Raw genomic sequence first — 13,967 nt, 5'->3', positions numbered from 1 at the left:
AGACTTCCGCTTGTAAATTGTAACTTGTAGCTTTATAAAATAGGCCACTGGTGGCGGTTTCCGAAGGTTGCAGTTTACAATATACCACAAAGAGCGCAAAGAAATAGCGCCATATGGATCAGCTGATAAACACTTTTTTTCTTTAATTTATACTTTAATAACAATCAATAATATCAAGGACCACGATATCACGCATGTCACCCCGCACCTCAACATGCGCAAGCTACAACATGCACTAGACTAGGGGCCCATTTCTCAAAAGCTGGTAACTTGTAATCATAGAAGGTAGGATCGTATAGAAGTGGTATACGCGTGCCTCCGTGAGGGACAAAACATACGCAAATGCGACACTGTGATTGGTTGAATTCATTTGTTGCCTACCATAATCCATACAAAAAAACGGTGGGGAACAAATAAAATGTAAGACTGTCACAAGGACAAACAATAATAGCTCTTTTGCTGCTACTCCTACTGAAAGATACATAAGACTATCCTGTTCGGTCACTTCTCCCCATAGATTCATGCTTGTAATACAAGCGGAAGTCCCTTTCTAACAAAAGCTGTGAAAAAGTGCCTGCTGCTGCAGTTTGTTCATGACGGCCAAAGGGCCAATCCAAACACGACGATGCCTGGTTTACTTACCTCTAGTATAATTTATTTATATAATAACAATAAATCTGTATACATTTTAGTGGTAGGTTCATATCTAAACATAAAATAAGATTTCCAGTTTATTAATAAGCTATATAATTATAATTAATAAAACCCTTGTATACATGTTATTTCTTAGCCTAGTAGAGTTAACTTGGAATACTTATTGCTTATAGTTTCAGTGTTGCACTTCCCTATATTTGAATTATTATGAACTGTATTATTTATAATCTCATTTGGTCACGTTACTGCAAGTCATGTGTCACACCGTGAGTGTTTTTCTATGTGTGAGTATTCCTCCCATTAGACGGAGATGAAGGATGAAGTCTGGAAGGCACTGAGCAAACCATTGCCTTCAATTTTATGATTGACCGAAAACTATATTGGTGAAATAGTTATTTACGATACAAGTGGGGAAAAGAGGAAATTCGAAACGAGTAGCGATAAATTAATACACGTTTTAAATCGACACGAGTTGCGAATTACCTATTCGCACGTGTATCGTACAACGTTTTACAGTACATATGGCCCTTTAAACTTTTGACATACGCACGGAAAGTGCTGTTTCCCCCACTAGTGCGGGAAAGTAGGACCATATGTACTGTAAAATATACTTTTTAAGTTTTACAGTTTCTTTTATGTTTCGATCAAATCTATTACATTTCTTCAATCCTTTTGATTTGCAAGAGTGATAGAGAGAGAAATAGATGAATGAATGATGTTAATGTTGTGGTAAAGGTAGTCAGACTTAATTCTCAGTATACACCTTCATATAAAGCCAATTTCTATATTAGCTTAATTAACTCCTTTGTTAGAATTACTTGCATCATTGGAAAACAAATTTACTAATGAGTCAATTGTAATTTTTTTTATAACAGCTGCTAATATTCCTTTTACATAGTTCCCAGTATAATTAACTTCATTGTCAAAATTGCTGGCAAGTGAATGGAATGTATTGTTCATAAGAGTTTTAATCTTTCTGTTTATGAGCATATGCTCCTCATTGTCAAGAATCTTTGTATTCCTTTCCAAATCCTGGTTTGTTTTTTGTACTTGTTCATTCAAGTTATTTACACGGTCAGTTAATTCCTGTTTCACATTTTCAAGGTGCTTAATAGTTTCATCCTTTTCTCTAATCAACTGTTCCAAATCAGATATTTTCTTAAAAACTTGGTCACTTTGGGACTTTTCCATGTTTTGTGTATATTTCGTTTCCATTGTCCTTACAACACTCTTTAGATGAGTAAGTTTGTGTATGATGAGTTCTATTTCTGCACAAGTGTCATCACCATTAATATTATCTATGACAGGCACCTGCATATGCAATGGTACCATATATCCATTAACATAAGTAAATATTTGATTATTGACTAAAGGTACACTTGTTACTGTTATTTGACGACATTCATTCCTGTTGTTTGCTTCTGCATTATTTTGACCTGCCTGTACTGAAATACTTTTATTGATGTCTGGCATTGATATATTATTATGTTCTTTCCCAATGCTGACTTCTGGTAAAACTTTTGATTGATCTGCTGGACCATGCTGGTTGGGAGTGTTTGTTACTTCTATTGAAGTTGGTTTTTTTACAGGACTTCCTGGTAATGATGGTAATATTGCATGGCCTACATTAGCAATTCTGTTCAGAATGGAGGCTTTATCAATCTGTGATGTGGCAGACATGGCAGTGCTATCCTCAGTTGTACTGCTATTTCCAGTTTCATCAGTGGCTTCATCACTCTCAAGTATTTCTACCTCAGGTTTAAATTCAGGACTTATGTAAGGCTTTATAGCAACATTTTCTTTTTTAAATAGTTCTTTGACTCGTTCAATATTTTTGTCATTAAAACACAACCCCCAATATTTTTTATGATTGTCATAGTATGATATCATGGCCCCTGATGACATAGTTACTTCTAGCTGTGGTGTGATTGTTGTGCAGGATAGTGTAGATTTATCTGGGCTGTAAAGTATCATTTTACACAAACCACTTTTTACTATTTTCATCATAGCAAAACCAACCTTCCCTTTACATTTGTGGTTTCCTTGTACCCTGAAATAAACCATTTATATGATTGAAATGCTATTTTGATAATAGATAATTAACATTATGCCTGCTATTTTATTAATTCCAAGTCCTACAATGTCAGTGTTTTCATTGTACAATAAAATTAGCATTGGTGGCACATCAAAGTGTTAGAGTTAACTACTATTGTGTAACTAAAATCAATGTGTTTGTTGAGTTGCTAATTAATCATGAGGCGGGATGCGTGGCAGCCTTCTTCTATTGTTCATTATGTTGTAATAAAACCGAAAAAATCAACTCACCATTCATAAGCGATGATTGAGCATGAAAACACACATTGTGAAGTACTAGCATCATCAGGCTTACTACACTCTTCTGTCTTCTTTAGTTGAGGAGGTTTGTATTTGAGGGAAGGATTAACTGCTGCGTCATTACTGGAATCTTCTTTGAAAATGCTTGCCAGGGTAGTACTGCAGAAACAGGTATTCAAAATATTTAAATTAAGGCTTGATTATAGGTGACACACAAACTAAAAGCACTAGACATTCTAGTATCAATAATAATTAATACAGTCGGGGGGTGGATAGTGGATTGGTTGGATACTGTTGATTATAGAAACGAGTTATTATAAATTATAGTTGTGTTTACCTTGCGACTGGAGTAAAGTATCCATCGTCTACCTCGTCAGGTTCCAACATAATAGACATCTTCCTTTACGCTTGTAAAGTGCCAAAAAGTAAACAAATAACTTACGTTATTTTACAGTCATTATCAACTTTACGGTATTATCATCAACAGGATATTCAGAATATTGTGCATGTAGCAAGCAAATAGAAAATGTAATCAATGAAATGTCATTTTGCCAAAGACAATGGATTTTGACGTTTCTGACAGAACCAGAACTTCATAGAACAGAGGAAACCGCGTGCCTTGTTGGACGTGTTGCCTTCCTGTCACACTTAAGTACGACTTCATAAGTGCGACAGAGAGACTACACGTCGAACGTGGTTCGCGGTAGGCCCTCTGATGATACGTATATTATTATATCTATGGATGTTACCAACCCGACGTTTGGAATTTTCATTCGGTTTCCGAACGGAAATGACAGATGGCACTTGGATGGCACGGGACGTCGCTCTACAAATGCGTAATGCTGTCTCGCTTGCACATGTCATTCCGTACGGAAAATTCCGAACGTCTGCGGCCATTCGCCACTGTGTATAGCAAGTCTTTTGTACCCGTAGTACGTTATCAATATGTATGTCTCGTTCTATCATGCTAAAACCCCGTAAAAAGAAACGGTAACGATATATTAATGAATTACTAATTTTCTACGTTTTAGATTATTTTGTGGGCTACTGCACTGCTACTTGGTCTACTACGACATTGTACCGACCACGTTGACCTTATCATTCCATATGATAAGCGTGTTCCTATAGTTCCTTCGAAATAATTATTTTGCAAAACCTATAGAAATAATTTTCACTTGTACCCAAAAGTGTTCATAGAGCTGTGATCTTTCTTACCGTGATAACCATGCCTGATTCATTTTCGTGCATTACCTGCCAAGTGTTATTTAAAAGCCCAGAATTGCAGCGGGAGCATTACAAGTCTGACTGGCACCGATATAATTTGAAGAGGAAGGTTGCCGCGATTCCCTCTGTAACCTTGGAAGAGTTCGAAACGCGAGTGAAGGAACACAGGGAGCAAGCGCAGGACGAGAACCGTGATGATTCACATTATTGCAAGTGTTGCTCAAAGTTATTCAATACGACCAACGCTTACAACAACCACCTGAACAGCAAGAAGCACAAGTTAGCGCAAGAGAAAGCTCCGGAGGTGTCTGACCACAGTAACCACTCTGACACTGATAGTTTCGTAAAGGTAGATGCGCCGGAAGCTGCAGGAGCTGCTAAAAGCTCTGATGACAGGGTTAAGTTTACACTCGTCAATACCCGTGGGTCCGGAGACGAGGATGCCGAAACAGCGTCAGATATAGAGGAGGTATGCTCAAATTGTACAATAACAGCTTGATAGACTCTAAACAATAGCACCTTCAGATCATCAGGCATGGCAGGAATGTAGTCACAAAGCATAGTCAGGGCCGAGTCTGAATGAGATCCTAATCTAAATATTGGATATCCTATGCTAGTTTGGCCACACATCAGCTTTTTACAACAAAAAATCTAATTATTTTTAAGTTGTCCTTATTTTAATAATATTTTTTATTTTCAGCTTGATTCTGATGAGTGGGATGAATGCCGCATTAAAGGTAGTGATTCACTCATCAAGCCACAAGATTGTCTGTTTTGCTCTCACCACAGCAGGAGCATGGTGAAGAATTTAAAACACATGTCTGAGGCACATTCATTCTTCATTCCCGATGTGGAGTACTGTGTCGATGTCAGAGGTCTACTGCTGTACTTGGGAGAGAAGGTAACTCATTCAACATAAATTCATTTACATATTCTATACCTACATAAATACATATAGAGGTGTTGATTTATTTCGAAAAAATCACAAAATAAATTAGACATACACATGTAAAACACTACTATTCAGTTATCTATTATATCAAAGACTTAAATATAACTAGTTGCTTATTCATACAAGTTATAAATATAAATTTTTTAAATGTCTGATTTAGGGTGGATTGCATGTTTTTTTTACCATGGACAATTAACATTCTGATCAACATTAAATGGCAACCGGCCCTTACTGGTCCATGAACATGATTACATGTACAAATATATGTACTATATTATTTCAGATCTCTCAAGGATATATGTGCCTTTGGTGTAACGAGACTGGTCGTACATTCTACTCGATGGAAGCTGCCCGTGGACATATGGTGGACAAAGGCCACTGCAAGATGCTACATGAAGGTGTGGCTTTGGCAGAATACGCAGACTATTATGATTATAGGTAAGAATTGGCCTGTTCTCTTTTTTTTTCAAGATTAGGGATTAGTTCGCCCTTTTACTATATTTATGTTCTATCTGATGTACCGTTCTTCCTCTCTTCCATACAATAAAGTGTTTTACATAAGCGTCAAATCAACCAGATGTCATGGGATAAGATGACCCTACTGTAGAGTTGATCAAGTCTTTCCTTTTGATAATTTGGTTTGATAGGCTTAGAAAACCGAAAACCTGCTAATTCATGACACGTCTTAGAGAGGAAACCAATAAAAATGGACTCTCCTCCTCATATTATCGCACTTTCCTGAGTATACTAGATATGGTTATGTAAAATATCCTGTGGATGGTGGCTGGATGCCTTGACTGTCCAATGTTAAAATATTGGGTCAGTATTGTGACGGGTTGATTCTTTTTTGTTTTAATTATGTATTTACACATGTACTAACATCTAGTTCTTTAAGTTTCAATGTAAATAGACTCTCTTATTCATAAACGCGCTACAAGGTTGTCACTTTGAGTTATGTATTTGTAAGAAAGGGATCAAACAATTTAACTAAATCAGGCCTGTAAAGTTTTATGAATAAGGCTTGAATAAGGGGGTAACACCTTCGAGCAACACGGAAGGGAGGCGGCATTCGCACTATTTCCCCTCTGCCGAGGTACAAGATTAGCGCGTCAATCTAATCTACCGCGGGTAATAAAACTAGTTGCACTTGGATTTTTCACTAGACCGAGTCCAGACGCGCGCGTGAACACTGCTGCACAAAAATGCCTGTTTGCTCAGTTTTTTGTTATAAAAAGAGGTCGGGGACATCAAGTTTACAAAAAGAAAGTGTTACATTTCACATGTAATATTTTTTTTACATATCATACGTTTAATTACATTCAAACACAATTATTATATTTTAGTCTCATGATATTGTTGGATTTATCGATTTTGCTCGCTCAGTACAAATTGCGGATTGGTCGAGCGACAAATCCGACTTCTCATCTCTCAGAATACAATAACATACTTCAACGAAAATGTGTTAGTGTGCGTGTTGTGACACTTGTCACTCGTACACAAAAAGAGATCGAGGTTTGCAAGATTTGTCTTTGACGTGTGTCATTTTCCATGTATTTGTGTCGTCATTACAGATTGGATTTTGTATGTAAGTGTGTGAGAAGTGCGACTGTGTGCACCTTTCCCCCCGCGAAAAATGGCAGAAAGATTTGTACGGTGAGATATCGCTTGGGCCCCTCCCTTCCGATGTGTCGGAAGCCGGTGTTGCTCGAAGGGTAACACAATATGGATTTTAAAATCTGAAATAAACAATTTTTATTTAATTTTATTTTCAGTGCCTCTTACCCTGATCAGAAGGAAGGGGATGAAGACATGATTGTGGATGAGGAGGTGGAAGGCCCGGCGACACTGGAAGGTGACGATTTCCAGTTGGTGCTACCATCAGGTGTTACTGTTGGCCATCGGTCACTTATGAGGTATGATACAAAACATTTACGATATAAACACACTCTATTCTACTCTATTCTATTCTATTCTATTCTATTTACAATGCACATGCTTTAATAGTGCTTTATTATGAGTCTGCATAGGCACATAAAGTTCTAATACATTCCAACACAAGGTAGATGAGTTCTTTTGCTGCGGTGTGTGAGGAGGATACTTTAGGAGCACACCTGCTGCATTTAGAATTTCATTTTAGTAGCTTACATTTCAATCTTGTATAACAAGTGTATAACATATGACTAATTTGCTTTAGTTTTAAGTGCTTTTATACATGTGTCGTTCCATGCAAGAGTGTACAGTCAGCAAAGCCATTAGTTGAGCAGTAGTAGCTTATAGTAGGTTAGGGTAGTAGATTATTAATATTGCTAGTAAAAAAATTACATGTAAAAGTGCCTCTGTGGCCTATTTGCTGATTAAATGTTTGATGTTAGGATAATAGTTTGGCTGACTGTACATTATTATATTTATTATTGATGCCTCTAGTGCAGTGGTGGGCAAACTTTCTTCATGAGGGGCAAAAACCTGAAGGAATTTCAGAGGAGGGCCAGATTTACAGCAAAAATGTATTTTTATTATATTGCTGGCCATATTATACATTTTTTTAAATGACCGGCGGCGGGCCAGATAAAATCCTATCGCGGGCCGGACCTGGCCCGCGGGTCGTACTTTGCCCACCACTGCTCTAGTGCCAATTATCCTACAGTCCCCTAGGAACGATGCATATTAAAGTAGTAGCCACACTAGTCACAGTAGAGTGCACTTGAGCAGTAATTTATTGAACTCATTTTGTGCAATATTGAGTTTCTGTGTTGCAAAATGGCGAGACCAGTGAAGTGTTTCAAACAAAGCAGGCAATCAAAACGGTATTATAATTTTTCGTAATTTGACCATATGATCGTCATGCCTGCCTATTGGATAATAATATACTTATTAGGTATAATGTCGAATTGTCGATATTAAAATTCTTTTCTTGTTGTGTTATGCTGTCGATATTGGTTGCTATAATGTGTGCTTTGCTGCTTAGGTATAGAAATGAATGATTATGGTTGATCAATTGGCACAATCATTTTCTAAACTGCCGGCCTAGCCAAGGTTACAATCGCTATCGCTTCGACAACGAAAAGCTTTATGTCTCTCTATCACTCTTCCATATTAGTGCGACAGTGACAGTTGCGTTTCGATCACTACGGAGCGTAAGCGATTGGCATCTTGGCTACACGGCCTGGTACATACACAGTCAACATCAAAAGTAGAGTATGAAACAAGCCGCCAAAAGTATGCCACCCTGCCATCCCTGAAATGTATTTTAAATAAAGATAAATCTTTAAAGAGAGATATTTTTTTTGTTAAGCTTTTATATTTTGTCAGATACTTTAGACGCGTAAACTGATGCTTAAAAACCCACAATTTATAATGTCAGGAACATAAAAAAAGTCTGTTTGGATTTGGATCGATTGCAGCATCATCGCCGTTAAGCTTCGCGCGTTAATTCTCACTATTTCCTGTCGTCCCGAGTTCACACTTGGTACAAAAGCAACATTCCCGTTATATTTTTGCATGTCTTGATTTTCCTTGTAAACTCTCCTGCATTTGCGATTGGTCATTGGGGTTAAAAGATGGATGAAATAAGATTATAATTGGTTGCTACGCTCTTGTGTGTTCTTATCTTAATATAAAAAAATGTACCGCCAGCAAAGCTAATCTCTGCGATCCTCTGTATAAAACCCCTGTTTACCCAACCCACCTTTTGACGACGGGCGGTAAAAAAACTTTCAAGTACGCAAATCTCCGCTTGCATAATATATGTATGTACCCTTATTCAGCACTTTCTGTATGATTTTAGTATTTAATAGCTTAGGAAGAGGATGGATGTATGCGCAGTTGTGATTTTATGAAATCAGTGAAACAGTGCTCGCATACTCGTATAATGTGCATAATTTACGTTAAGTATGTAAAGACTGGTTTATGCTATTAATAATGAAATTTTATTTTTATGTTTATATTATAATTTATTAGTCCATATAATTAAGACAATATTGAAGTTAGACTTGATTAGATATTAGATATGGAAATCAAAATATTAATAACATTAATATAAATTAAGTTCAAGAAGTAATATTTGTATCAAAGTAGAATTTCATCAAAGATTGAAAGTAACCTCAAGTCACGGTATTAATAACCAAATTTTACTCAAGTGGTACCTTTTCCCTGTCACTGTCACAAATATATGACGCATTCACAAAATCACATGAACGCGACATTTCCAAGCTTTCCCTGGGCTACATTGACAGCTCGCTAGCAAATCAAAGGGCCTACCGTGAACACCGAAGTTCGCAAATTGCGGACTCTTTCTCTTTTACTCCAATTAGACGTAATAAAAGTGACAGAGAAAGATGTCCGCAATTTGCGAATTGCGATGTTCGTGGTAGGCCCCCAGGTAGCTTAATACTCGTATTAGGCTACCTATATGTAGCTTTTTAAGCGAGTGTGTTTTACTTGTTTACATAAAACTAAGTCTTAAAGAATAATAATGATTAAAGTAAACCCTTGGCAAGTGTTGACCACAGAGTACACAGACACCGCATTATGAAATGTTTACGAAAGGAGCGAGGTCTGCACATATGAATGCATTTTAATGGCTACTGACTTATAAGTAAATAAAGATACAGCTACTACTACTACGTCGAAAATTGTTTGTCTGTGTCAAACTAGAGTGGTAAGCAGAAAGCTTGTTTTAGGTACTACAAGCAAAACCTGACGCACAGCAGCGGGGCGCTGGTGAAGAAGTCGGACCGCAAGCTGCACCGGCTGCTGGGCGTGTACCGCGCGCTCGGCTGGGCGCCGCACGACCAGGCGCTCGCTGCCAAGTAAGTTACTACTTCATCGGTTAACACTTTAACTGCCAAAGACGTCTACTGACGCACAAGGTTACCGTTGAATAATATAAAATAACCTAATAACCAAATGTATGGCTGTCGCCGCTACAGGCGTAAGCGTAGATCAAATTATAGACGGTTATATAATCAATTCTGTAATTATTGAACTTTGTACTTGATACTATTTGGTATATTTTATTAGTAAGTTTGCTATAGTACAGATGGTTGTGGTGTTGTTGCAGGAACGCGCGCGACATCCATTTCATGAAGCGCGTGCAGGCCAAGTGGCAGATGAAGATGTCCCTCAAAAGCAACAAGTTCCAGAAACATTACCGCGCGCAAGTCAACTTCTAACCTGCCCCACTATCACCGTGTTTATATTATTTTACTGAGTACGACACAAATCCGTTGTTGTACAGATCAAAGTTTTCAACCACACCATAGTCTACCATAATAAATTCATACGAACACATTCATACGAAGTACATACCGTCAGGGGTGCGAAACTCCTCCCTTCGGGCAAACTAGGCTCTGTTCGGCTAATGCTGTAATATAACCCCAAAGGGTTACGCATGGAAACCATTTCGCCAAACCGGAAAGTTATTCGAAAACCGCAGTCCCGCTGTCCCTTGCTGGGATCATTCTCGTGTCATTCTAAAGAACGCGTTCAATAGGCAAGATGACTAATTTTCATTTAAGGTATCAATCAATCAGGTTTGTTTTTAGGATCAAATGTATATATTGGACCCATTGCATTAAAGCAATACAAAAGTCAGAAATGATAGTCAAAGTGCGACAGTCGTACTTCATTTCGCGAAACGCCCCGAACAAAACGATATGTGACCGTGACGTCAAGGTCATAGAGAGTCCATCTTGAAGTATGAACAAAACAAGAAAATTGCGATTTTGTCGGTGAAATATTGCGTTTATGTATATAGTTTCCATACAATATTTTTTCGGATAAAATGTGAGGAATCGAATGGTATCCTTATGTTTGTCGTTTTTGGAAGTTGAAAAAAAAAAAACTTATATTTTGAATCTTTCAGGTGCTGTACTTTTGTATTATTTCCAATATTTTTTTTTAATATCCACAATATTGTGATAAATTGCTCATTTGCTATCTATTTGACTAGATTTTGTTGTAAAATTCAACATGTGTCATCATCCCTATTATTACGGTTGACACATCTTGACGTCCCTTTGCATGCACGACCACAGATAACATAATGGCTTGAATTTTGAAAACCCTAAATAGCCCAAAGGGATAGTGCCATATCGTTAGGTTACAAGCAAAACTCACTAATTACCACCACAAGTTCATAGCCATAGTGAACCATATTAGTACTAAAAGAAGGTCGATTTTTGTTAAATTTTTTTTTAGTAAATAGTGACTTTTGCTTGTCACCTGACTATATATTAGAAAGGGATAGAACGATTCGACCCTGAACCGCTGTCAAGCTTCGGTTTTGTAGGAAGTTTCCTTTCTGTACGGTAGTACCTACTATTATTTATTCTGTGATACCGTCTCAGTTAAGCGGTACATCATTGCAACGGTTACTCACTGCGCATTTATGTGACGTGTGATGTGACGCGACGAACCGCTTGTAACGTTCCGTGTACATATATTTTCATATAGACTTAAATTTAGACCGTACCAATCATAGGAAAAAAATGAATATAGAGGAACATTAATAACCTCATTTTTTTTATCACAATCATCTTATGAAACCTGCGTATATTTTATACCAAATATTTATTGACTTGCAACGGCCTTCATTGTTCCATTTGGATGACACACGCTGTACGTTGTTTTAATTCATAATGCTTAATAAATAACTACCAAACGTATATTGTGAAGTTTCTGAACTGAACATGTATAAATGAATACTTGTGTTCTATAATGATGCAATAAATAATATGTAAGATAATTTTGATGTTATCAAATCGACCATAATGAAATAAATTATATACATATAGTTCCATGAAATTGTCTACCGTTTGTCCCGTACAAAAACGCGAATTTTCTGAAGATTTGCAAGTATGAGTTTCCTTTTCTATGACAAATGGTCAAAAATATGCACAGAAAAATAATCGCCTGCTTTAAATGCCGAAAAAAAAGTCGCAACACAGGAAATAAAATGCGTTTGTACGGGACAGCCCGTGGAATGCTCCATGTTCATCTCGATTGTGACCGTAGCACTCCATAAGACACGGTGTCGCTTCCAGTATGGATCACACGAAGGCCCATGTGGTTCAGTGACCTCGACCCCTTTCCTCTTAACCATGTAGACGTGTAACATTAGGTGCTCAATTTAACTTTATATGGACAAGTTGGTGGAAATTGTATTTTATAGACGCATTACCTTTGCTCCACGAGCACTTTAATAAACAAATTTATACCTACCTTGTTTTGGGATATATTTCTGCGAACGAAACATATCAAAGAATCTGAGCCCCACTGTCTTTGCGTACGTGCTGATTTGACAAATTAGTACGGAGTACGGACTCACACACGGTGAAGCCTTCGTGAAATAACACCCCATTGGTTTGATGTCTATGGAAACATTTAAGAGTCCCCACTGTCCCCAGCAAGCTCAGCATAATTTCACCTTCCCATAGAAACGGAGTTTCGTTCTCATTTTAAAACTACGTGTTAAATTGTAATGAAACTTTGCACATACAATGACGAGCTGTAATTTTTTGTATAGCTCCAGAATTTTTTGTATAGCTCCAGTTTAAAAAAACAGATGAAATAGAGCAAAAACAAGTTTTGTATGAAAACGTTAATTTCGTTGTATTTTTTTAACTATGGTATCTGAAGCTACATAAACTAATTACAGAACTAGGTATACCTTATCCTATTGTAAGTAAAAAGTTTCAGAGCAATCTAGCTAGTCGTTTTAAAATGAGAGCGTAACTACGTTTGTATGGAGAACCAAGCTTGCTGGGGACCGTTAATTTCAAATAGTAAAGTCTTGTTTCTTAAACAATGGCTTTAAATAAATATGCTGCACTGAATGTCCCTCACAACGGAATCCATAGCAAAATGTTATTCATATTTTATCGAAATATACGTTTTGTAGATAAACATGTAATGAACCACGAAATGTTCTAAATAGATCATAACTATCAAAGCTTGTTTTACTGACCACTTTTTTACCATATGCATGATATTTTATTTTATGAACTGGGGCGCATTTTATAAAAAAAATAATAATAATGCGTTTAATCTCAAGCTTACTTACAACTAAATACATTTTTACAAGTCTAAAGCGGCAACATTGGCCTAAACGCCGTCCGTCCGTCTCGGGCAAATGTATCGCAATACTCGCTTATTTTTGGGGTAAGAAAAGTGTGTTGCAGTCTGCAGGATTCAGGAAAGGTTCTCAATGATCTAATAAGGCTGGCGCCCAGCCCGTTATGAATTAAATGTTAATGGGGTTGGCCACTGTCAAAGGTTTGCATAGATGGCGCCATCATAGCTTGCCCCTTTTTCTATGAGATTTGACTTAAACGGCTGGCATCCAGGGTATTAAAAAAACTAAAAAATTGACACAATTCTAGGGATTGACAGGGCAAGCTATGATGGCGCCATCTGCTTAAAATTTCCACCGGCCAACCCCATTAAATAGTTCTTTGTGTTTCAAATGTGAAAAGGTGTTGTTTAACCCATCGTGCCAATATTGATACCTGAGCGAGCGAAAAATTCCAATTTCGACAACGTTGCGAGGCACAAAATTTTTCACCACACGAACGGAGTAAAATACTAACTGCAAAACATTACAAATCAAATCCAAATGAACGCTATTAAATATTTAATATTTAAATTCATCACTTAAAAATCAATTCTACCAGCCATCATGAGGGAACAACTCTAGATTAGAATCAAATTACTTTGCCACTCTTGTCGATAAAATGCAACTATCTCATCAGTTTTGAAGAATAAATAAAGATGCCCGTGCCCTTACGTACGTGTGGTGAAAAAA

The 13,967-nt window shown here is 37.2% G+C and overlaps 2 protein-coding genes across 2 annotated transcripts; one reads left to right on the top strand and one right to left on the bottom strand.

Moving 5' to 3' along the window:
* Positions 1-758: 758 nt before the first annotated feature.
* On the bottom strand, positions 759-3,511 carry LOC134804332 (uncharacterized). Its single transcript, XM_063777341.1, has 3 exons — positions 3,326-3,511; positions 2,980-3,147; positions 759-2,704 (listed from the first exon to the last, which is right to left on the bottom strand). Exons 1-3 carry the CDS (start codon positions 3,382-3,384, stop codon positions 1,447-1,449), a joined length of 1,485 nt encoding a protein of 494 aa, XP_063633411.1. The 5' UTR covers positions 3,385-3,511; the 3' UTR covers positions 759-1,446.
* A 509-nt stretch (positions 3,512-4,020) lies between these two features.
* LOC134804516 (cytoplasmic 60S subunit biogenesis factor ZNF622) lies at positions 4,021-13,115 on the top strand. Its single transcript, XM_063777599.1, has 6 exons — positions 4,021-4,681; positions 4,913-5,113; positions 5,448-5,602; positions 6,937-7,077; positions 9,844-9,972; positions 10,224-13,115. The coding sequence occupies exons 1-6, from the start codon at positions 4,214-4,216 to the stop codon at positions 10,333-10,335; spliced, it is 1,206 nt and encodes a 401-aa protein (XP_063633669.1). The 5' UTR covers positions 4,021-4,213; the 3' UTR covers positions 10,336-13,115.
* Positions 13,116-13,967: the final 852 nt, after the last annotated feature.

The sequence above is a fragment of the Cydia splendana genome, chromosome Z, assembly GCF_910591565.1.
Source record: "Cydia splendana chromosome Z, ilCydSple1.2, whole genome shotgun sequence".
NCBI classification, from domain to species: Eukaryota; Metazoa; Arthropoda; class Insecta; order Lepidoptera; family Tortricidae; genus Cydia; species Cydia splendana.
The sequence above is the reverse complement of the archived record's forward strand: the minus strand, read 5'-3'. Positions and strand labels throughout refer to the sequence as shown.